Raw genomic sequence first — 25,780 nt, 5'->3', positions numbered from 1 at the left:
AGGTGACTTTCTTGTGTTTGATTGGTGAACCTGAGTCAAACATCACTGTGTTAATCACGGTGGATTGGAGCAATCGATCGCACACGAACGGCATGTAGATTATTGTAACAAGTAAGAAAAAGTACTGTGTTCTTCTGAACATAAATACTCACTAAAACTACTCGGACAAGTACAATTTATCCAAAATGTTATTTGAGTAAACGTAACAGAGTAAATGTAGCGCGTTGGTACCCACCTCTGCCCACGACGCACATAGTCTCAAGTGTAAAATGATCTATGTGATTTAAAAACAGCAAAAGTTGTGTGGGCGAAAATAAGACCATAGACACCTCGACAATTGCGGAGGTTAAACTAGTGAAAAAGTATCAATCCTCCAAACCTAAAATTGCGTAGGTTAAAATCTCCCAAAAGCTGTGCAGGTAAAAATAAGACTATCATAAATCCTCCAAAAGTTGTGCAGGTGAAAATAAAACAACCACAAATCCCCCAAAAGCTGCGGAGCTAAAAACAAGACTATCGTAAAGCCCCAAAAGTTGCGCAGGTAAAAAGACTACTGTAAAGGCTCCCAAAATTGCACTGGTAAAAATTATAATTATCACAAATCCTCCAAACGTTCTGCAGGTAAAATTAAAGCTACTATATGAAAATAAATAAATAAAAACTACCGTGAATCCCGCCAAGACTACTATAATTCCCCCACTCTGTTGTGCAACCATATGCTTTTCAGACTCAGATGCTTGTTCTCTCTCTCTCTCTCTCTCATGCGCACACACACACACACACACACACACACACACACACACACACACACACACGCACACACACACAATAGAAGAATCGGAGCAGCGTTGCAGTGCCGCAAGCTCATCTCAGACAAACAACAAGCAGGTGGACAACTGCTGTAAAATAAAGTAAAAGATTGTGGCTTTGGGGGTACAACGCCTCTTTTGGGGGTGAGACCCTCAAAAAGGCTAACCCTCGATATTTCCCCCCGACTGCCCCCCCCCCCCCCCATGCGACGGGATGAGACATGACACAGCTTCCGTTTTTTAACGGTACACTCCCGTTGGGCCGTACCTTACTGTACCGTACCGGGCTTCGGTACGGTATGTTTACTTGCAGCACTGTCCATGCAAGAGCAAGCGTACCATCCTCAATCCCACTTCCTTCAATCATGCTGGGACAGGGTTGGTTCCCGTGCTCTGGCACGGCACACAGCGCTCAAAACTAAGTTGTCAAGAGTGCCTTAGCATGGTACTGATTGCCTAGCGTGAGTTTTCCTTGGCTGTTTTGCAACATTTACATTGATACATCTGTAAGACCAAGCGTACTGTGCTCAAGCCCGCTTCTTCCAACCATGCCAGGGGTCCAAGGAATTGGACATTCTTATCTATTATTCGACTGATCTATGTGTAAGAGGAAGCTGACCAGGCTCGAGCTCGATTCTTACACCCGTGAAAGACGTGAACTGTGCTCAAGCATGGTATGGATTGTCTCGCATGAGCGTTTGGTTGCGTTACTTCTCCCTCTACAGGAGAGGTTGACTTACAGCCATGCTTGAGCATGTTTACTCGCGTCAAGATACAAAAACGATGGCAGTTAACAGTGATAAGCAGGTGAAATATTAGGGTCAATTATAGGACTCAGAGCAAGCGTTACCGTGCTCAAGACCGCTTCTCCCGAATCGAGCCGGGGGCTAGGGTTGTGGACTGTGCCCAAGTATGGCTGTGGATTTTCTTTGTCTTTTTCCATGACCCTTGACTCTTGAATCCTCGACCGAGCGATCTTGCATCCATGCTCGAGTACTTTCACCATTGCTTTACTGCGACTTTCCTGACCGTAGCTTATTTCAAGTGCTGGTTCTTTCTATTGTGGGTTGTCAGTAATACCAAGTATGAGAAACGTCTCTTCCGCCTCATCCAACGAGCACTGATAAACACACGACACCACGGCTACGCGCAACCCGCTATTCAGGCACAGATGTGTGAAAGGATTACTTTGAGCGGTTCTGGTTATTTCTATTGTGCGAGGTGTCACTTATCAGTAATACGGAGGTCTGTGTACTTTACCCAAGCATGACATGGATTGCTTAGCGTGAGTTTTTTCTTTGGTGTTTTCTGTGTATGTACACCTCTCCAAAATATCCAACCTATCCCACTTGTCTGTGTAAGAGCAAGCGTACCATAATCAAGCTCACTTCGTGCAAGTGTTCTTTTCCCCGAGATGGTACAAATTGCCGAAAATGAGTGTATTATTTAGCTTTTTTTTGTGTCTGTGTGTGTGTGCATAACGTTTCACAAGCATATCCGTAAACCCAAAGGTAAACGTGTTACTTTTAACAACAATAACTGCTCCTTTTTTGTACTTGCAGGACATTAGACGATACTAAAATGTGACTTTTAACTTCAACCACATGAAAGTGATCAATTCTATCATTTCGTATGGGGCAAATCCGTTAGAAATTGGCACAAATGGAAGGTGGATCGAGAACACATTGCTTTTGACTGCATAATAAGAGACTCACATGCACTGATAAACACACAACAACATTACCACACACAACATATGCCATCAATCCAGAGGCATGACACCAACAGTCTGTATGTGTGTGTGTGCGGCTCACGCATGTTCATTCAGTGAAATGCTGGCACACGTGCCTCACACACACACAAAATCAAAACACATCCAGGCGCCGCAACATCTGTCAAGTCGCTCCAATCGATCCCGCCAGTCATGACGTGCATGCATACGACTCCTGCCTCCGGCTACCACGGCGACGCCGAGGAGAGGCGGGAGCAGGTGTTAAAAAAAAAAAAAGGCTCGACGGGTACCTGTAAATGAACCAGATGCTCCGATTCACCGGACCCAGCATCGGCCAGGAGGAGGAGAGGGAGAGGGAGCGGGAGAGATCCTCCTCGCCGCATGCCCCCGTCGCCATTTCCTCCCCTCCCTCTCCTTCTCGACAGCGGCGAGAGGCGAAAGGCGAGGAGGAGGAAAAGAGGAAGAGGAGGAGGAGGAGGAGGAGGAGAAAGAGGACGGGAGTGGGAGCGGGCCGCACTCCCCCAGCCCCTTCATGCTTAAAAAGACGCGAGTGGGAGCTGCGTTGGATGCGACAGAAGGGGAGGATGAAGGGAGGTGGCGTAAGGAGGAAGGGAGATGCTTTGGAGATAGGTGAGTGGGTTTCTGCAAGGAAGGGGGCGGGGCCTTCATGCAAACCCACACATGCGTTCGATCACTTCACTGTCATAAAGTCCCATTCATAAAAAAAAAAACACGCACATTTCAGTCCAATTTAAAGACAGCTGTCAATCATCACGGGACTATTTTGATGATGTAATACTACTCACAAACGGAGAGAGATGATTGGTTAAAGACAGGGAGGTCAGTCTATGGGCTGTATTATCTATACACATCACGTCAAATGTCGATAATATGGCTGATTGCTGAAAACACACTTTACTAAAAACAGGAAGAGGGAAAACAAATCTCTCTCTGTCGTGATTAGGGATGAGAATTCATAAGAACTTAGCGATTCTGATCCAATTATAGATACGACTCTTATCTAGTCTCAATAAAACTAAAATATCCAGTGGAAGAATACTATTCAAAATATTTGATGCTAAAACCAGTTTTCAAGGAATGTGCACTGTAATATAATGCTCCTCTAGCAGTGCCATACACGAGTATTTGCGGGTAATTTACAAGTGTAAGATAGTGTCGTATCGTCGGGAAAATATCGCAAAAACATTGTTTTATTGCAACCCCAATTCCAATGAAGTTGGGACGTTGTGTTAAACAAATAAAAACCGAATACAATGATTTGCGAGTCATGTTCAACCTATATTTAATTGAATACACTACAAAGATAGGATATTTCATGTTGTTCAAACTGATCAACTTGATTGTGTTTAGCAAACAATCATTCACTTAGAATTTGATGGCTGCAACATGTTCCAAAAAAGTTGGGACAGGTGGCAAAAAAGACTGAGAATGTTGAGGAATGCTCATCAAAAACCTGTTTGGAACATCCCACAGGTGAACAGGCTCATTGGGAACAGGTGGGTGCCATGATTGGGTATAAAAGAAGCTTCCCTGAATTGCTCAGTCATTCACAAGCAAAGATGGGGCGAGGTTCACCTCTTTGTGAACAAGTGCGTGAGAAAATAGGACAATGTTCCTCAACGTACAATTGGAATTTAGGGATTTCATCATCTACGGTCCATAATATCATCAAAAGGTTCAGAGAATCTGGAGAAATCACTGCATGTAAGCGGCAAGACCGAAAACCAACATTGAATGCTCGTGACCTTCGATCCCTCAGGCGGCACTGCATCAAAAACCGACATCAATGTGGAAAGGATATCGCCACATGGGCTCAGGAACACTTCAGAAAACCAATGTCAGTAAATAAATTCACCGCTACATCCGTAAGTGCAACTTAAAACTCTACTATGCAAAGCAAAAGCCATTTATCAACAACACCCAGAAACACCGCCGGCTTCTCTGGGCCCGAGTTCATCTCAGATGGACTGATGAAAAGTGGAAAAGTGTTCTGTGGTCCGACGATTCCACATTTCAAATTGTTTTGGGAAATTGTGGACGTCGTGTCCTCCGGGCCTAAGAGGAAAAGAACGCAAAGTTCAAAAGCCAGCATGTGTGATGGAATGGCGCTGTGTTAGTGCCAATGGCATGGGTAACTTACACATCTGTGAAGGCACCATTAATGCTGAAAGGTACATACAGGTTTCGGAGAAACATATGCTGCCATCCAAGCAACGTCTTTTTCATGGACGCCCCTGCTTATTTTAGCAAGACAATGCCAAACCACATTCTGCACGTGTTACAACAGAGTGGCTTCGTAGTAAAAGAGTGCAGGTACTAGACTGGCCTGCCTGCAGTCCAGAACTGTCTCCCATTGAAAATGTATGGCGCATTATGAAGCGTAAAATACGACAACGGTGACCCCGGACTGTTGAACAGCTGAAGCTGTACATCAAGCAAAAATGGGAAAGAATTCCACCTACAAAGCTTCAACAATTAGTGTCCTCAGTTCCCAAACGTTTATTGAATGTTGTTAAAAGAAAAGGTGATGTAACACAGTGGTAAACATGAAAATGTCCCAGCTTTTTTGCTTATTTGCGAAAAAAAAATCAAGTTTGAACATGAAATATCTTGTCTTTGTAGTGTATTCAATTAAATATAGGTTGAGCCTGATTTGCAAATCATTGTATTCTGTTTTTATTTGTTTAACATAACGTCCCGACTTCATCGGAATTGGGGTTGTAGTTTAAATATCAATAGTTGCATGTATTGTTTTGTAGTCTTACGATACTGTCCATTATAAATACAAATATCGATATCGTCACTGTCACAAAATGTAAAATCTCTGTATTCCCCCCGTCGATGGTTTTCAACCAATATGTTCATTATCACGCAGTGGCTGCAGCTACTGCTGGTATGGTATTGTCTGGTATCGTATGCTACTATTGCACAACCATTTTGTTGCCCTGTGTGCACAGCAGCTCTAAACAAACATGCACGGGACAGACAGGAAGAAGAGGTATAAACTCACATCATCATCATCACCACCAATCTCTCAGTCCAAGGAGCCGACTACAGGGTCGTCATCCATGGAGTCGCGCACCCCCTCCATCCTGCACCGCCACACCACCTTCATCCAGCCATTACTTCTTCTTCCCTCCCTGCTTCCATTCCTCTCATCTCTCGCAGGAAAATCGCAGCGCTCGCTGGCGCTCCTCTCACAGCACGAATGTGCATCTGTGTGTACGTGTATGTGTTTGTGTGTGTGGTTGGCCAGTTTCCAGGCAGGCGTCAAGGACTGCGCTATGACAATTAGACTATTAGACTAAGTAATATCGAACTGCCATCGGGGACAATAAAATATAATTTTTGGGTAAAACAAAAACAACAACTATTCTTGTAATTGTATTAGTTGCAATACTTAATGAGTAGTACTAAGCATCCATCTATCCATTATTATTTTTTATTTTCTTGAATAAACATTACTATTTTCATAATATTACGCCTTTAAAATAAGACCATTCAACTTTTTTCTAGCTGAATACTACTTTATACAAAAAGAGAACAAGTTCAGTTTTTAATTTTAAATTATTTTCGTAATAGTATACCTTTCCCCCCCAAAAAATGAAACCTTTTTCAACATGTTTTAATGCTATTTTCAAAAGATTCCCACTATTTCCTCTCGCTGCTTTTTTCTAAAATGTAAAGTAAAATTGAAATGTTATTACTTTTTCCTTGAAACGATACTTTATTTTTGTAATATTACTCCTTTTTCTTAATAAAAGACTATTCTTGTCAGACAACTACATTCTGTCCACAAAATACTACTTTTTCCTTGTAAGAAAAATATGAACTTTTCAGTTCTTTTAAATTATACTTTATTCTTGGAATAATAGTATGCCCTTTCCCCCAAAAATAAACCTTATTTTCCAATAATTTTGAAAGACTATTTACAAAATATTACTACTACCTGTTCCTGTTGAAAGATTTTATTTTATTTTTTTAAATAAACCCCCACCTTTTAAGGGAAAAATAAAATATGAGTTAATTCACTTAATTGTATGACTTATTCCTTGGAAAATATGTAATATTTAGTAATGTTATGCCTTTTTTTTCTTGAAAAAAATACGACTATATACATGTAGTTTATATACAATAAAAATAAAATTTTTGCAAAAAAAAAAAAAATGCATTATTTTTGTTTCTTAAATTTGACTTTTTCTTATATGGTATAACCTTTTCAACCCCCAAAAAATATTTTTTCCAATTTTTTAAAAATACTATTTTCAAAAGAATACTATTCTTTCCTCTTGAAAAATCAAAACTTTTTTTCTGGAAAAAAATATGAACTTATTTTTAATCAGACTGAAATGGCGAATATTTTTTAATATGCCTTTTTTTCAGGATTTTTTTTTCATAATATTATGCCTTTGTGTTAATAAAAAAAATACTAGTCTTGAAAGATAGCAACATTTTCTCTCTAAAATACATTTTCCTAAAAAAAACAAAACTATTTTAATTTTTTAAATTCAATTTCAAGCTTGTAAGATTATAACTTTCCCCCCCAAAATGAACCTTTTTCCCATTTTTTAAACACTATTTACAGAAGCTCACTACTCATTCGAAAAAAAAAACCAAAAAAAAAACGCATTACCTTTCCTTGAAAAATACTCAATATTCAGTCATATACCTTTTTTATTATAAAAAAAATGCCACTATTATACTTTTTTAAAACTTCATTAGGCCTTTTTTTAACCCAAAATTATTATTTTTCCGAAAACAAATATGGCTGTCATTCCTCTCGCTCAAATGTCCACATGTGGGGCCGCGTGCTTGCGTGCGGTTGGCCGGTTTCCATCCAGGCGTCAAGGACTCTGCGGTATGACAATTAGACTATGAAGTCATATCAAAGCCCCATCTGCATGCGTCTCTTTGTCGCTCTCAGCATGGAGACGGAAATCTTTGAAGGCTAATTTGGAACAAATCCGGCACTCGGGATAAATCGGGATACGGATCCAATATCGGGGCTTTGTGCTGCCGGCCAGGGTTTGTAGCACAACAACGCACGAATTAAACAAATCATCGTCTTAATTTCTGTTGTGTAATAAATGGCATGGTTGTTTAATGGCCTGGTGTCCCAATATAGTGTATAAAAATGTTTTCGGCGGTAGTTTAGATGGATGTCGGCCAACGATACCCAACGTTGCAGTAACAATACCATACACAGCTGTGCCTTGACTTAGGAGTTTGATTCGTTAACTCAAAACACTCATAATTCAAATCAAGAGAAACGCCATTAGTCTGCTCCAAACAAAAACAAAACTTTTAACATGTTTTGAAATATGAAAATAGAACTGTAGGCTATTGTAACTTTATAAAAACAGACAATAGTAAGAATGAAATAGAACGTAAAAACTTAGTTTGTGCATCATGATTTCATGCTTTAATTTAAAGTAGAACAAATAAGCTCAGAAATTAAGTTATGTGTAATAATGTGAAATGACAGGGAAACAGTATTGAACACGCTAACTGGTATTTATTTAATACTTTGTAAAAAAAAAAAAAAAAGCCTTTGTTTCCAATGACAGGTTCAAGACGCCTCCTGTATGGAGAAACTAGTCGCATGCATTGCTCTGGTGTGATTTTGGCCCATTCCTCCACACAAGCAGTCTTCAAATCTTGAAGGTTCCGTGGGCTTCTTTTATGGACCATTAGTTTCAGTTATTTCCATAGACTTGTGATTGGATTCAAGTCATATGATTGGCTGGGCCAGTCTAGCTGCTTTATTTTTTTTTCTTTGAAACCAATTGCGAGTTTCCTTGGCAGTATGTTTTGCATCATTATACTGCTGAAATGTCCACCCTCGTTTCATTTTCATCGTCCTCGTAGATGGCAGCATATTTTTGTCAACAATGTCTTGGTAGATTCAATAATGTGAAGTTTACCAGTACCATTTGTTGAAAAGCAGCCCCACACCATCATGTTCCCACCTCCGAACTTCACTGTTGGTATGGTGTTTTTAGGGTGATGTGCAGTGCCATTTCTCCTCCAAACGTGGTGTGCATTATGGCATCCAAAGAGTTCAATTTTACTCTCATCAGACCAGACTATATTCTCCTAGTATTTAAGTGGCTTGTCCAAATGTTGTTCAGCAAACTTTAAACGAGCTTTGACATGCTTTTTTTTTTCCGGCAATGGGGTCCTGCGTGACGAGCGTGCATACAGGCCATGGCGGCGGAGTACATTACATTACCCACTGTTTTCCTTGTGAGAACAGTACCTGCTAATTCCAGGTCTTTTTGAAGCTCTCCACAGGTGGTCCTTGGCTCGAGGACAACTCTTCTGATTATTCTTTGCACTCCTCTGTCAGAAATCTCATGAGGAGTACCTGATTGAGGCAAATTTTGGTGGCATCATTGGCTTTCCACTTAAGTATTATGGCCCCAACCGTGCTCACTGGAACCTTCAGAAGCGTAGATATGCGCCTGTAACCAATGCCATCGTTACGTTTTGCAACAATTACTTTGTGATGGTCTTGAGCCAGCTCTTTGCTCTTGCCACCCATCATGAGATGTGTCTCGACTCAAACCTTTGCAATGAGACCTTTTTGTAGGCCATCGATTAGGACTGAACCAGCTGATATTTATTTGCACTGACAAGGGGCTGGATTGCTGTTCGATTATTGATAGATTTTAGGTGTTGTCTTGGCTTTCCATTCCTTTTTGCACCCCCTTTCGTCATGTGTTCAATACTTTTTCGCTGTGTCATTTCACATTTTTACACACAAATATTCTTCCGAAAAGAGGCTTCAAGCTGTACATTGCCACTACCAGTTGGAGTTTACTTGAAAACTAACTCTAAAACAAAAAAAGAATGACACGTGTATTTGGAACAACCACAGCCACAGAAACATGAAAGAAGAACTGAACGCCATGTTAGGCGCAAATGTTGTTAGCGTGCGTTTGTACACAATGCCGCACTGTGAAAGTTTTTCAAACTTTTGGCCACGTATCCGGTTGCTGACGAGAGACACACGGGAGCAGAGAACGTGAGGGGGCAGGGGTTGAGCGAGTGTGGGCAGGGAGGGAGGGAGAGAGAAGGCGTATTATTTAAAGGCACAGGCACGAAATGAAACCAGTGTGTGTGGACATGTGTGAGACTTTGGGCTTGATTACACTTCATAAAACCAGTTCATATTTTTTAAATTATCTTCTATTATGTTTTTATGGCTATATTTTACAATATACTGTTTTTTTTAAACGTTTTAAAAAATATATATATATATATTTTTTTTTTAGGACTGGAACAGATTTATTGGATTTCCAATTTATTCTAATGGGGAAAATTTGTTTTGAGATAAGAGCATGGTCACGGAACAAATTAAACTCGTATCTCAAGGTGCCGCTGTTATATGCCCGTGTGTATCGTTATATTGTCGGTCGACATGTGTTGCTGTACTGTTCGTGTTCAACCATCAGTTGCTTATAGGGTTATACCGTAACAACCGCAATATCAATGCCAGTTGGGTTGAGCTGTCTACGGAGTTTTGCATAGTGTGTTAGCATTAAGCTAGCAGTTGTATGTTTAGCTTGACAGTAAAGTTAAACAGAGAATGCCATTGAAGAGCTTGAAGCCTCTCCTGCATCCTCCTCTTTGACACCAACTGCCCTCATGTCTTCCTTCACGACATCCATCCACCTTCTTTTTGGTCTTCCTCTCGCTCTCTTGCCTGGCAGCTCCATCCTCATCATCCTTCTAGCAACATACTCGCTCTCTCCGAGAGCGAACCTCAACATCTTCATTTCCGCCTCCCTCCAGCTCTGCTTCCTGTTGTCTCTTCAGTGCCACTGTCTCTAATCCGTACATCATGGCTGGCCTCACCACTGTTTTCTAAACTTTGCCCTTCATCCTAGCAGAGACTGTCACATAACACACCTGACACCTTCCTCCACCCGTTCCAACCTGCTTGGACCAGTTTCTTCATTTCCTGACCACACTCACCATTGCTCTGGACAGTTGACCACAAGTATTTCAAGTCCTCCACCCTTGCTATCTCTTCTCCCTGTACCCTCACTCTTCCCCCACCACCCCTCTCATTCATGCACATGTATTCTGTCTTACTTCGGCTAATCTTCATTCCTCTGCTTTCCATTGCATGCCTCCATCTTTCTAACTGTTCCTCCACCTGCTCCCTGCTTTCACTGCAGCTCACAATGTCATCTGCGAACATCATGGTCCACGGGGATTCCAGTCTAACCTCATCTGTCAGCCTATCCACCACCACTGCAAACAGGAAGGGACTCTGGGCTGATCCCTGATGCAGTCCCACCTCCACCTTAAATTCGTCTGTCACACCTACAGCACACCTAACCGCTGTTCTGCTGCCCTCGTACATGTCCTGTATTATTCTAACATACGTCTCTGCCACTCCAGACGTCCGCATGCAGTACCACAGTTCCTCTCTGGGTACTCTGTCATAGGCTTTCTCTAGATCTACAAAGACACAATGTAGCTCCGTCTCTGTACTTTTCCATCAACATCCTCAAGGCAAATCATGCATCTGTGGTACACTTTCTAGGCATGAAACCATACCGTTGCTCGCAAATACTCACTTCTGTCCTGAGTCTAGCCTCCACTACTCTTTCCCATAACTTCATTGTGTGGCTCATCAACTTTATTCCTCTATAGTTCCCACAGCTCTGCACATCTAATCATTGCCACTTCCTGGTCCATCACACTTGCCTCTTCTACTCCCCCTTCTCTCTCATTTTACTCATTCATTAACTCCTCGAAGTATTCTTTCCATCTATCTAGCACACTACTTGCACCAGTCAACATATTTCCATCTCTATCCTTAATCACCCTAACCTGCTGCACATCCTTCCCATCTCTATCCCTGTCTGGCCAATCTGTATTGATCATTTTCTCCTCCTTTAGTGTCCAACCTGGCATACGTCATCATATGCCTCGTTTGGCCTTTACCACCTCAACCGTTGCCCTGTGTCGCATCTCAATGTATTTCTTTCGCCTCTCCACGGTCCTCTCAGTGTCCCACTTCTTCGTAGCTAACCTTTTTCCTTGTATGATTTCCTGTACTGTGAGGTTCCACCACCAAGTCTCCGTCTCTCCTTTCCTGCCAGAAGATACACCAAGTACTCTCCTGCCTGCCTCTCTGATCACCTTGGCTGCAGTGGCTGTTTCCTTCATCAACATGTCCGTTACAATCTGCACCAATCACGACTCTCACTTCCCATCTACACCATGGTAAAATAATTTAAACCCTGCCCCTAAACATCTAGCCTTACTGCCTTTCCACCTGGTCTCCTGGACACACAATATAGCAACCTTTCTCCTAATCGTCATGTCAACCAACTCCCGAGATTTTCCTGTCATAGTCCCAACATTCAAAGTCCCCACATTCAGTTCTAGGCTCTGTGCTTTACTCTTCTATTTCTACCGAAGAACCCGCTTTCCACCTCTTCTTCTTCGACTTCGACTCACAGTAGCTGAATTTCCAACGGCGCCCTGCAGGTTTTCTACTTATTTCAAGTAAATGTTAGCTTGAAACAAGTGAGACTTGTCCAAAAACAAGTTACTTTTTAGGGGATGCGTCTTATTCTCAGTGCAATCAGTTTAGTTTGGATAGAGAGAAGACAAACATCCTCGGTAAGATTTCGCCTTTTTGCAGTACAGCCGTCCGTCCAGATCATCTTGAAGCTCTACCAAGCACAGCCGTAATGGCCGCCGGCTGTTTGGTATGAGTGGATGTTAACGGATTGAAGAAGGGTTCTCATTTCCTCGCAGGAGCCTGCAAATTCCCAGTTTTATCGAATGCAGAATTTAGTTCACCTTTTGAAAAACAACACGAGTTACTGTGTGATTTTTCTCCAGATAAGCAGCCAGTCAGCGCTGGTAGGCAAGCATATGCGCTGATTATCTTTGCCGTATTTGGAGATGAGAAGCAAGCCGTTATCCGCATGAACACGTGCAGTCTGTTCATCTCCTCCGCATGAGATCATTGGAGGGGCAACGGCAGGTCAGATGAGGACACTGGAGAAGTCATCAGCGCTCAGACCACTTTACGACATTTGGTTGGGGGTGGGAGCTTCAGTAGAACTCCTCGGGGAACTGTCGACAAGAATGCGCCACAAATTGCCTAATTTACAGCACACAGGGCAACCGTGAAACATGAACGTATCTATGGTGTCAAGGTGCAGTACTGATTCAGCAACATCAGATAATAATGATGTAAGTTTGACGTTTTAGTGTCAAATTTGTTTTGTGCCGCCTACTACAGACATGTGAATGAATATAAAGTATGTGGCGATGGTCTCAGCTCCAGTAAGTACTTGGGCCAAAGGGCTGCTAGTTGTGAAGACTTGAGTCACTGCCACCATGCCACCGTGCTCGTATCTCAAGGCTCCGCTTGCAAGTCAAAGAAAAAAAACATCTCGAAAAACTCGTAAGTCGGGTCACTTGTATCTCAGGCACCACTGTATTGTACTCAGTGTACTCCAGAAAAATATGCTATATATTATAATAATAATATTAAATTATATTATAATAATATTTGGGGTTTTTTCTCATAATATTATGCTTTTTGGGGAGAGGTCTGGGGGATATGCCCTTATAAAACATTTAAACACTTTTTTAAACATTTTTACTCCCAAAAAAAAAATCGGAAAGAATACTTTAACCATTCTCAGACAATAACTACTAAAATATGAGTTTATTTTTGCAATGTTAAGCATTTTTCTCAAATACGACTTTTTTTATAAGATCACTACTTTTTTTGTCTGGAAATATTCTGATTTATTATATATTTATAATTTTACTTCTTTCTTCTTGACAAAATGACTTTATTCTCTTAATATTGTAGTTTTTCTGAATAAATCCCCACTAAATTTTTGTTGTAAAAATATGACTTTATTCTCGTAATATTACGACTTTTCCTCAATAATAATAATAAAAAACCTCTCTGAGAAAATACAGTCGTATTAGTCGAGTAATATTACACCCTTTTATTTCTGAAAAATACTTACTTCCTGTATGAGTACTATTTTTCCCCACAACAAATAAAACATTTCTACACTAAAAAAAAAATACATATGTATTTATGCAATACATTTTGATATTTTATTTCCAGTGTGGTCCCTAATACACAATACTCCCTTGAATTTTTTGTCTTGCTTTTGTCGTGGATAACCTTGCTTTCTGGTGCAAGGCAGGGCTAGCAATGCTAACTTATGACATACTTGAAATGTAAATTATTGTGGAGAACAGTTCAGAGTCAAGATGTCCATGTTCAAAGTGGACTTCCTGGAACATTTGCATAGGAAAGGAAAAAAAAAAAAAAAAGAAAAAAGTGTCCCCTTTGTTGCCCTTCACCGTGTGGCCTCCAGATGGAGACACCACAGGGGGGGGGAGCGGACAATTAAAAAGTGCATTGGGGGGGGGTTCTCGGCTAAATTAAAAAACAACAGAGGGACGTTGCGACAGTCACGGATGACAGGCGCGTCTGCGGGGGATTTGACCCGTGTACCGTGGCAGACTAAAAGCCGCCGCTTGAATTATCCACCGTGACGAAAAGCATTTTGAAATCAATAAAATATGACGTTACCAGAGTCAAACACACTTAGCCGGAGAAGAAGAACAGTCAGAGATTCAAATAAGAGGTGGAGATCGCGTAAATAATACATGCCAAGGATAAAAAATAAATAAAGAAATATAAATATATTTATATATATATATATATAAATTGCCAACTGCGATGAGGTAGGATGCTAATATGCTAGCAGTTGTTATGCTGACCGAGCAAAATAGCAACCTAGGTGCAAACTGTGATAAGGCAGATCCATAAGCGAGGGGCCCCCCAAACGCTCAGGGCCCTGGGAGAATTGTCCCCTTTTTGTCCTCCCAGTTCGACGCCCATGCTGGTGAGTTTAATTGTTTGTACGTGCTAGCTTTTGCATTCATTTAAATGAGCCTTTTCTCCAAAATGTAACGCGTATAATCGAAATAATAAGTACATTTGCATAAGGTATGCATATTTTTCCACTCATATGTTAATAATAGGATTAAAAACTTTTACATCTTGCCCTCCAGTCACATACTCGTTTCAATTATTTTTTTTTTATGCTAACATGCTAGCAGTAGCTTAGCATCAGTTAGCGCCGAATTGATCATTTTAGGGAACAACTGAGCAGCAATCGATGTGTTCTCCTTAGAAATGAGTGTACGAGTCGAGCTGGAGTGAAATGAACAGCTGGTATGGCGCTCGTCCCCCTCGCCATGCTTCCCCCCCCCCCCAAAAAAAAAAAAAACTCCCCGCAAACCCTCAAACAGCTGGTACCTCCTCCAGGGAAGGGTCATCACGGTGTCCCGCACCCCAACAGTCGCAGTCACAACAACAACTTAAGCGGTGTGACTCAGCATGTGCTGCGTGTCCAAACACATGAACGCACACTCGCAACGGCGACCGTGAGGAAGCACTCCAGTGTAACTGTAGGTGGCGCCATGCAGTCTTTTTCTTACCTGGGAGCGTCGAAGCTGTCGTAGGAGCCGACCGTGTAGTGACGGAACAAACGCTTGGCACGCTCCCCACGGCTCTCTGGAATTATAATCAGAATTAATTGACATTAATGCCAATAATACGTACAGTATATAACACAACACAATACTATATAATACAATAGTGCCGTAAAATAAAGAGGGGGAAACAGTGAATTCGATCACGAATAAAACAGAAATAAGCTAGAGTTAAAATAACTGAAATAAAATACAATCAAATAAATAATACAATCGAAACTACTGAAGACTAAAATGGAAAAAATACATAATAGTAAATAAAGAGGTGCCAAATAAATTACTGTCATATAAATATGTATGTAATAAAATTAAACTAAATTAAAATCAAATTGATTGAATTAATTTTATTGAAAAAAAAATCGAATACAATAAAATTTTATAAAAACAAATAAAACAGCACGTGAAATATAACAAATGAAATACAATTACAATGAAATAAGAGAGAATAAAATAAATGTATTACATTTGCGTTACGTTTATCAATAGGTATTTCATAAAATATGTAATATAATTAAAATAAAACAAAAAATACAGTAAGATACAATTCAATAGATTCGTTTTATGTAATAGAAAAAACATCCAACAATACAATAAAAAATGGAAAATAATTTTAAAAAATGCAATAAAAGTAAAAAACAAATGGTAAATACAATTATTACCAGGATCTTGTTCTTGTTCAAAGAACAAGATCTTTGGGTCTGTCGATGTCCCGTTCCATTCTTCCCTCACTCGTGAACAAGACCCCAATATACTTGAACTCCTCCACTTGGGGCAGCATCTCATCCCAGACCTGGCAAGGGCACGCCACCCTTTTCCGACTGAGGACCATGATCTCAGATTTGAAGGTGCTGATTCTCATCTCAGCCGCTTCACACTCGGCTGCGAACCACTCCAGTGAGAGTTGGAGGTCACGGCTTGATGAAGCCAACAGAACGACATCATCTGCAAAAAGCAGAGATGCATTACTGAGGCCACCAAACCGGACCCCCTCTACACCTCGGCTGCGCCTAGAAATTCTGTCCATAAGTTATGAACAGAATCGGTGACAAAGGGCAGCCTTAGCGGAGTCCAACCCTCACCGAAAACGAGTCCGACTTACTGCCGGCAATGCGGACCAAACTCTGACACCGGTCGTACAGGGACCGAACAGTATCAGGGGGTTCGGTACCCCATACTCCCGAAGCACCCCCCACAGGACTCCCCGAGGGACACGGTTGAACACCTTCTCCAAGTGCACAAAACACATGTAGACTGATTGGGCGAACTCACACGCACCCTCGAGGACCTTGCTGAGGGTGTAGAGGTGGTCCACTGTTCCACGGCCAGGACGAAAACCACACTGCTCAGTGTGATCCCCCTGTAGTTGGAACACACCCTCCGGTCTCCCTTCTTAAAAAGGGGAACCACCACCTCAGTCTGCCAATCCAGAGGCACTGTCCCCGATGTCCATGCGATGTTGCAGAGGCGTGTCAACCAGGACAGCACCATAACATACAGAGCCTTTAGAAACTCCGTGTGAATCTCATCCACCCCCCGGGTCATGCCACCGAGGAGCTTTTTAACCACCTCAAGCCCAGAGATAGGAGAGCCCGCCTCAGAGAACCCAGACTCTGCTTCCTCATGGGAAGGCGTGTCGGTGGAGTTGAAGAGGTCTTTGAAGTACTCTCCCCACCGAGGTCAGCAGCGCCCCATCCCCACTATACACAGTGTTGATGGTGCACTGCTTTCCCCTCCTGAGACGCCGGATGGTGGACCAGAATTTTCTCAAAGCCGTCCGGAAGTCTTTCTCCATGGCCTCACCAAACTCCTCCCATGCTGTTTTTGCTTCAGCGACCACCAAAGCTGCATTCCGCTTGGCCAGCCGGTACCCATCAGCCGCCTCAGGGGTCCCACAGGCCCGTTGGTGTCCACCAACGGGTTCGGGGATTGCCGCCACGACAGGCACTGACCACCTTACGGCCACAGGTCCGGTCGGCCGCCTCAGCAATGCAGGCGCGGAACATGGTCCACTCGGACTCGATGTCCCCCGCCTCTCCGGGAACATGAGCAAAGTCCTGTCAGAGGTGGGAGATGAAACTCTTTCTGACGGGATTCTGCCAGACGTTCTCAGTAGACCCTCGCAATATGTTTGGGCCTGCCAGGTCGGACCGGCATCTGCTTCCACCATCGGAGCCAACTCACCACCAGGTGGTGATCAGTTGACAGCTCCGCCCCTCTCTTCACCCGAGTGTCCAAGACAAGCGGCTGCAAGTCCGATGACACGACCACAAAGTCGATCATCGAACGGCAACCTAGGGTGTCCTGGTGCCAAGTGCACGTGTGGACACCCTTATGTTTGAACATGGTGTTCGTTACGGACAATCCGTGATGAGCACAGAAGTCCAAAAACAGAACACCGCTCGGGTTCTGATCGGGGGGGGGGCGTTCCTCCCAATCGTGCCCTTCCAGGTCTCCTACCCTGCCAGAGAGGTGACGTGGTACGTCCCGAGAGCCAACGTCTGTAGCCGGGGATCGGATCGCCAAGGTCCCTGCCTTCGGCCAACGCCAAGCTCACACTGCACCTGACCCCTATGGCCCCTCCCACAGGTGGTGAGCCCATAGGAAGGGGGACTCACGTTACCCTTTCGGGCTGTGCCCGGCCGGGCCCCATGGGTGCAGGCCCAGCCACCAGGCGCTCGCCTTCGAGCCCCACCTCCAGGCCTGGCTCCAGAGGGAGGGCCCCAGTGACCCGCGTCCGTGAAAAGGAAAACGTCTTCCTGAATTGTTTGTCATCATAGGGTTTTTTGGAGCTGTGCTTTGTCTGGTCCCTCACCTTGGACCTGTTTGTCATGGGTGACCCTGCCAGGGTCAACTTAGCTCCTAGGATCATTGGGACACAAACCCCTCCACCACGATAAGATTGACAGCTCAAGGAGGGGACAGACAAATAATGAAATAGAATAGAAAATGTTTAATTTGATTTAATAGTAACATTTTAAAATAAAATCTAACTAATTGGACTTATATATGTTAATAACGAAACAGATTTGTTTTTTTTATTTAATTGAAATCATACAAATAAAACCAGCCTGATGGGGCTTCTTGACTTTGAAATTGAAATGATAGAAAAATAATACAATTAAACATTTTTTCAATTTGATTTTATTCATGAATTCATCTCTTATTCATTCATTCATTCATCGTACCGCTTCTCCCCACTAGGGTCGCGAGCGTGCTGGAGCCTATCCCAGCTATCGTCGGGCGAGAGGCGGGGTACACCCTGAACTGGTCGCCAGCCAATCGCAGGGCACATATGAACAAACAATCATTCCCACTCACAGTCACACCTACGGGCAATTTAGAGTCTTCAATTAACCTTGCATGCATGTTTTGGGGACGTGGGAGGAAACCGTAGTACTCTGAGAAAGCCCACGCGGGAAGGGGGGAACGTGCAAACCCCACACAGGCGAGGCAGGGATTTGAACCCGGGTCCTCAGAACTGTGGGGCAGATGTGCTAACCATACGAATTAGATTTTATTTAATTGAAAAACCCAAAACAAAACTGATCTGATTGGGCTTCATAGTAAAATAAATGATCGAATGTTGAATTCCATTCAATAGAAACAATACAAAAAAATAAAGCTAAAACTGACCTGATCGGGTTTCTTGACTTCGAAGCATCACTTCCTCCACGCAGTCAGAGGGGAACCATCCGGTGCGACCGCGGACCGTTCCCTCCCAGTAGCCGCCTTCACCCACGCTCAACACTACGGACGAGACAAAAAAAAAAAAACATCATGTCGGTAACACCCGGAGAGAAAAAAAAAAAAACATAACACATCCACAAATCACAGACAACAGACACACAGAACAGAGACATACAGCACATGCATTTAACATTTTGCATTCCCTTACTGCATCACTTTTGATAAATTTCTGCCCTAAAAGTTCGACTTAAATCAATAAAATGGAATCACATTCAAACCATACAAAATTGGATGAAATACAGAGAATAAACTAAAATAAAAGCACAATAAAATAGAGAGACAGAGAGTACAGTACTTGTTTTACTCTCTAAAATGAAGTTAAGATCAAATAAAGAAAAATCAAACATTTAATAAAATGGGTAGTAAAATTACAATAGAATAAATTGAAAATATATTTAATTGAAAAATATCGTACAATACAATGAAATCACAACAAACAGAATGAAACAGAATACACTGAAATACTGTACTGTAATACTTGGACAAAATATAGAGAAAAGAGAATCAAGTATCATTTAATTGAATTGAAAATTGAGATAAGATTAGAATAAAAATTAAAAATATGAAAATACAAAATCTAATTATATGGAACGAATGAAATACAATAATAACAATACAATTAAAAAAAGATAAAACAGATTTATTTCTGTGGAAAAAATCTAATAGAATGTAATAAAATAGAATTTTAAAATGAGGTAAAATACAATTGGAATAAAAAAGGACTGCAAAATTCAATTTAATGGAAAATAGTGTTGATTATAAAAAAAAAATAATTACAATTACAATTGTGTAAATGTACTTCAGTTTGTTAAATGCCACCTTGAAAATTCAAATTTAAATCCCGCCGCTCGCTGAAATGAAATGTTCAACAGCATCTGCGCGGTGAGAAATAATTTGAGCGTTCGCTTCACGACATCTTTAAAAAGTTGAAAGATATTTCCACGGCAGCACGGAGATGTTGACGGGCGGAACCACAGCATGGGCGTCGCGTAGAGGCCTCCGAGCGTGCTCACCTTTGACCCGGTCGCCTTTGCTGAAGCTGATTTCCCGCTCACCCTGGGCCGAGTGCGCTCGCGTGGCCACGAAGACGCGGCCCGGCACAGCGCTGTAAAGGCGGCGACGCTGGCCTGCCGTCTGGGTGCTAGCGGAACCCGTGGCGGCAGGAGTGGCAGTGGGCCTGGAGGGAACATTTCCAATGTACACGACGTAAAATGAGTGAGTGGGTTCCATCCAAAAACATTGAGAAAAGGCATAGCTTTCAATTTTTCATTCATTTTTAATGTATTGTATATATTCTGCATTTATTCGAATCCCTCAAGAGGAAAATAACATTTAAACTCTGGTGTATAAACAGTGGTGCCTTGAGATACAACTTTTATTCATTCTGTGAACACACACTCAACTCAGAACACTTGTATCGATATTTATCTATTGTACTTTATAAAAACATCCATCCATCCATTTTCCATGCCGCTTATATCCACTCGCGTCGCGGGCGTCCTGGAGTCTATCCCAGCTGAATCTGGGCGAGAGGCAGGGTACACCCTGAACTGGTCGCCAGCCAATCACAGCGCACGTATATTCAAACGTTCAGATTTTGAACAAACGTTATTTGACTTCGGAGGTTTCACTTTACATGAAGTCAAAAGTCGTTCTCCTCTCACCCTTGTTTGCGACTCTGCTGCCGGCTGCGGTCCTCCTTTTCCCCCATCCTGCCTCGGGACGGGGATCGCGTCCTGGCTCCTCGGGGACTGCTGGAGCTGCGGATGGTTCCTGTGTGTTTGAATCCCTACAAAGGAAAATGTCATTTATTCATTTTAAATATCTGCAATTTGAGGCCTATTTGAGGCTTACGAGGGTCAGGAAGGTATAAAAGTACCAAAGTCCAAAAAAACTGTTTCCGGTGGGTACCTGCACAGACACGATGTTGGTGCTCAGTGAGTTGGGCATCGCCATCCAGTCGGGTAAATTCATGCTGCTGTCACTGTTGGCGCGCAGGAACGGGTGCGGGTGAGGCAACGTCAGGGTCTGCGTGCTCTCGCGCCTCTGGGGGGCGTACTTTGGAGACTCCACGAAGGGAACTGGTTGGTGGGTGGGGGGGGGGGGGTTAGGAGATTAGTGGATTAGGGGATTGGAAGGTGAGGGAGTCAGGATGTTAGGGTTAAAACAGTGGGTATGGGATTAGGGGGTAAAGGAGTTGGGAAGTAGGTTTAGAGGGTGAATGTTTTTATCCAGCAAAACCTCATCTTTCTTTCCACTTGATCTTCATGATTAATGAACTTCTTTTGATCTTTTCAGATGAAAAAAAATGTAAAGTAAGAGACACAAAGACTGACCTACATCGGCGTCCCGGTGGTTTTTGATGATCTCCCCCAGCTCGAAATGACCGGACATGACGGCCACCTGATCGAATGACAGCACAGCACAAGTCGTAAACTCGTTAATTTGCTTTTAGGTTGTTGGTTTTTTTTTTGGTTTTGTTTTTTTAACCAAGAACAAATGCTAAAGTAGTCGGGCTTTCCCGCATTACCTGAAAGGGTGTTTGGCCGCTGTTGTTCTTTGTCTCTTTGTTGGCTCCTCGGTAGAGCAGAATTCGTGCACAGCTTTCCTACAAGAATCATTAAAAAAAACAATGTGCATTCATTGCCAATATAAAGTCACAGACCACACCATTAGGTACACCTGCACAACCTAATGAGAGTGGGATTGTGCTGTTAAGCATATATTTCTCAACCTGGATCTCATTTGATGTACCTCATGTTGTGGTCAAGACACTGATCGTACTTGGGAAAGTAAATGTATTATTCATGTAAGGTGCACCTTGTTGTATAAAGCACAAATGTGCAAGGCAGTGTTTCCAGATGCATTCTGGGAGGTGGAGTCGGCCCCGTAGAAGAGAAGGTGCTCCAGGTGCTGAGAGTTGCCGTTCTGACACGCCTGAGGGTCAACGACACACACGATCACACCTATGTTCATGTGCAAGCACTCAGCCACACACGTGCACGCATTTAGAAACATTCACACTGTAACGGACACGCCAATAAAGACAACACCCAGCAACCCCCAGTCTCGCGCTGTTCCACATACCTGCCTCGGCTGCCCGCTGCGTTAGTCTGCATACACAAGACATCTAAGGAAAACCTTTGTCTGTTCATCAAAGAAGAAGCAGGAGGAGGCTTAACTTTGCGGACGGACGCTAAATGAATTATCAGCCAGTCCCAAGTAGCTCATTAAAGCTGAGACGCAGACATCTGATTTCTCACCCGGACGCTAAATTAATTAACTTCCATCCCCAGCCAGCCTGAAGAGTCTCACCAACAAAGACTTCTTTTTACCGCTGTTTTCAGTGACATTTGTTCCTCCTGTCTGGGACAATGGATGGAGCACTTGCGACACCCACAGGTCGTGGAAAATCTAATGCGACACCACAATCGTCACTGGATTTGAATATTATATAATATTTTAAGAACTTTGCATGAACGCCACCAGCAGTGGGGGGTGGCTCCGGCGACAATGGGCTTTAGGGTTTATACAACCAGTTTATTGGGGCATAAAGAGCCGGTGTGCATCCATCGCCGATCGCCCCTCCCTGGCGACAAATCGGGTTAGGGGGCGTATACTTCTCACGTGCCCCCCCCACCCCCCCCCCCCGGGCATCACCGAAGCTTTGCACGCCAATGGTTAACACACACACTTTCACATAAGGCCCTATACAGTATTTCAAAGCACCATTTATACAATGACAATGACTTCATTCATTCATTCAGTCTTCATTGATTGATGATGATGAGGATGAAGCTACCTGAATTTCTCCCACCAGGTGTTCACTTCAGTAGAGGGATGGGTGATGATGCTACAAGGTGACATGGCGGACACACGTGCTCACGGAAGACCATGACAAAGGCACACGCAGACGAGCGGACCTGGTGCGTTTCGTCCCAGCCGTTCTCGTCCCTGATGCCCAACTTGGCGTGGTGGTACAGCAGCGTTTCACAGCACGACGTGTCGCCCCCTGTCAGCACAGTGTGGTACAGCGGCGTTAGGCCCCGACGGTCCTTGTAGTCCGGGGAGGCGCCCAGAGACAGCAGGACCTGCGACCACAAGCGCGCCAACATTCACCATTAAAACACAATCGCTGGAGTACATTAAAGAGACACGGATTTATGGATTTATTTATTCAAAAAAAATAATCCATCTGTTGGATGTGCAAAGTGAGGCAGTATTATATATCATTATAATAGCATTTAATTACATTAGAAATATTGAATTTAAAATTAAATATACCCCTCCCAAATTAGAACTGTATTTATCGAAAATAAAAGTTATTTTTTGTATCTCTTAAATGTAATGCGGCTTTTGTTTGCACATACTATGTTTGTACTTTCTGTACATGAATATAAATAAAATGTATGATTATTATGAATATGATAAATACTTTATTTTATTTCATTTTTAATGTGTTCTTTTTCATTTTTAATTAGTTTCTGTGGTCAAAAAGCACAAATTAAATACTATTAAGATTATGACCAGTTTATAGTTTATCCGTAATTGTATTAGATTTTTATGTTAATTTGATTTTGTGTACATGACAAGACCTATTTTTATGATTATTGATGATTATTTATTTGAATTCAATTACTTATTTTCAATTTAAATGAATGTTTAAAGACAGGAAAAGTGCTATATGAATTTATTTTTGATTATTATTAATACAATGATGCTTTGCTAATGTTTTTCAATTCAAATTAATTTAAATTTGTAACATTTTTTATTTGATATCCTTCATTTTAATTCGACTTTGTGTACATGAAAAGACCTACAGTATATAAATACATTTTATTACAACGGCAACGATGATCAATCAATTTTAAAATCTAATTTAAATTTGATTTGATTAATGATTTGTAATTGAAATTAGTTTTTAAGGAATTGAAGTCAGAATTATGATGAAGCTCTTCAGATTTTTTTGTATAATATAATCATTTAAATGAATCTCAATCTATTACTATTTTAATTGTATGTTCTTAAATTTAATTAGGCTTAGTCTACATGTACATATAAATCCTACTTTATTTTCAGTATGACAATGATTATTAATTTTACTTCAATTTAATTCTTCATGTATTTGTTTAATTGTATATTTGTTATTTATTTTATGGATCTTTAATGTTATTTTTAATGCATCTTAGTAAACAATGTATGTAAACAATATGAATCCCATTTTATCATGATTACTATGATAGAGTGATTATTATAAACCCAATTCCAATGAAGTTGGGACATTGTGTTAAATAAAAACCGAATACAATGATTTGCAAATCATGTTCAACCTATATTTAATTGAATACACTACAAAGACAAGCTATTTCATGTTCAAACTTGATTGTTTTTAGCAAATAAGCATTAACTTGGAATTTGGTGGCTGCAACACGTTCCAAAAAAGCTGGGACAGTTTCATGTTTACCACTGTGTTACATCAGCTTTTCTTTTAACAACATTCAATAAACGTTTGGGAACTGAGGACACTAATTGTTGAAACTTTGTAGGTGGAATTCTTTCCCATTCTTGCTCGATGTACAGCTTCAGCTGTTCAACAGTCCGGGGTCTCCGTTGTCGTATATTACGCTTCATAATGCGCCACACATTTTTAATGGGAGATAGTTCTGGACTGCAGGCAGGCCAGTCTAATAACCGCACTCTTTTAATACAGAATGCAGAATGTGGTTTGGCATTGTCTTGCTGAAATAAGCAGGGGCATCCATGAAAAAGACGTTGCTTGGATGGCAGCATATGTTTCTCCAAAACCTGTATGTACCTTTCAGCATTAATGGTGCCTTCACAGATGTGTAAGTTACCCATGCCATTGGCACTAACACAGCCCCATACCATCACAGATGCTGGCTTTTGAACTTTGCGTCCATAACAGTCCGGATGGTTCTTTTCCTCTTAGGCCCGGAGGACACGACATCCACAATTTCCAAAAACAATTTGAAATGTGGACTCGTCTGACCACAGAACACTTTTCCACTTTGCATCGGTCCATCTTAGATGAGCTCGGGCCCAGAGAAGCCGGCGGCGTTTCTGGGTGTTGTTGATAAATGGCTTTTGCTTTGCATAGTAGAGTTTCAAGTTGCACTTACGGATGTAACGCCAAACTGTATTTACTGACATTGGTTTTCTCAAGTGTTCCTGAGCCCATGTGGTGATATCCTTTCCACATTGATGTCGGTTTTTGATGCAGTGCCGCCTGAGGGATCGAAGGTCACGGGCATTCAATGTTGGTTTTCGGCCTTGCAGCTTACAATGCAGTGATTTCTCCAGATTCTCTGAAACGTTTGATGATATTATGGACTGTAGATGATGAAATCCCTAAATTCCTTGCAATTATATTTCGAGGAACATTGTCCTTAAACTGTTCCGACTATTTTCTCATGCACTTCTTCACAAAGAGGTGAACCTCACCTGTGGGATGTTCCAAACAGGTGTTTCATGAGCATTCCTCAACTTTCTCAGTCTTTTTTGGAATGTGATGAAGCCATAAAATTCAAAGTTAATGATTATTTGTTAAAACAATAAAGTTGATCAGTTTGAACATGAAATATCTTGTCTTTGTAGTGTATTCAATTAAATATAGGTTGAACATGATTTGTAAATTATTGTATTCTGTTTTCATTTATGTTTAACACAATGTCCCAACTTCATTGGAATTGGGCTTGTGTATCATTTCAATTTGGGATGAGTGATGCATATTAGCTGATCTGAATTTATTTTTATGCTGCAATACAGTAAGTCACATTGTTCTTTGTATGTGTGTGTGTGGGTGACAACGTGGGCGAGTCCATTTTTGTAAAACACTCTCACAAGGATAAAATGGAAAACAAAAAAAAAAACGTTTTCAAACTAT

The 25,780-nt window shown here is 41.8% G+C and overlaps 1 protein-coding gene across 4 annotated transcripts in view; it reads right to left on the bottom strand.

Annotated features, from left to right (window-relative positions):
* shank1 (SH3 and multiple ankyrin repeat domains 1) overlaps nucleotides 1-25,780 on the bottom strand; it is a 76,249-nt gene that overhangs the window by 17,811 nt on the left and 32,658 nt on the right. For all 4 annotated transcript variants that reach the window (XM_061748654.1, XM_061748651.1, XM_061748652.1 and 1 more), the window contains exons 8-16: nucleotides 22,800-22,967; nucleotides 21,697-21,813; nucleotides 21,407-21,484; nucleotides 21,213-21,279; nucleotides 20,788-20,957; nucleotides 20,541-20,665; nucleotides 19,890-20,053; nucleotides 18,763-18,876; nucleotides 15,076-15,151 (exon numbers count right to left, since the gene is read on the bottom strand). In XM_061748654.1, the coding sequence (XP_061604638.1) occupies nucleotides 15,076-15,151; nucleotides 18,763-18,876; nucleotides 19,890-20,053; nucleotides 20,541-20,665; nucleotides 20,788-20,957; nucleotides 21,213-21,279; nucleotides 21,407-21,484; nucleotides 21,697-21,813; nucleotides 22,800-22,967 (1,079 nt within the window). The remainder of the gene's footprint in view (nucleotides 1-15,075; nucleotides 15,152-18,762; nucleotides 18,877-19,889; nucleotides 20,054-20,540; nucleotides 20,666-20,787; nucleotides 20,958-21,212; nucleotides 21,280-21,406; nucleotides 21,485-21,696; nucleotides 21,814-22,799; nucleotides 22,968-25,780) is intronic.

The sequence above is a fragment of the Phyllopteryx taeniolatus genome, chromosome 16 (genome assembly GCF_024500385.1).
Source record: "Phyllopteryx taeniolatus isolate TA_2022b chromosome 16, UOR_Ptae_1.2, whole genome shotgun sequence".
In the NCBI taxonomy this organism is placed as follows: Eukaryota; Metazoa; Chordata; class Actinopteri; order Syngnathiformes; family Syngnathidae; genus Phyllopteryx; species Phyllopteryx taeniolatus.
Note: the sequence above shows the minus strand (reverse complement) of the source record. Positions and strands in the feature narration are given on the sequence as shown.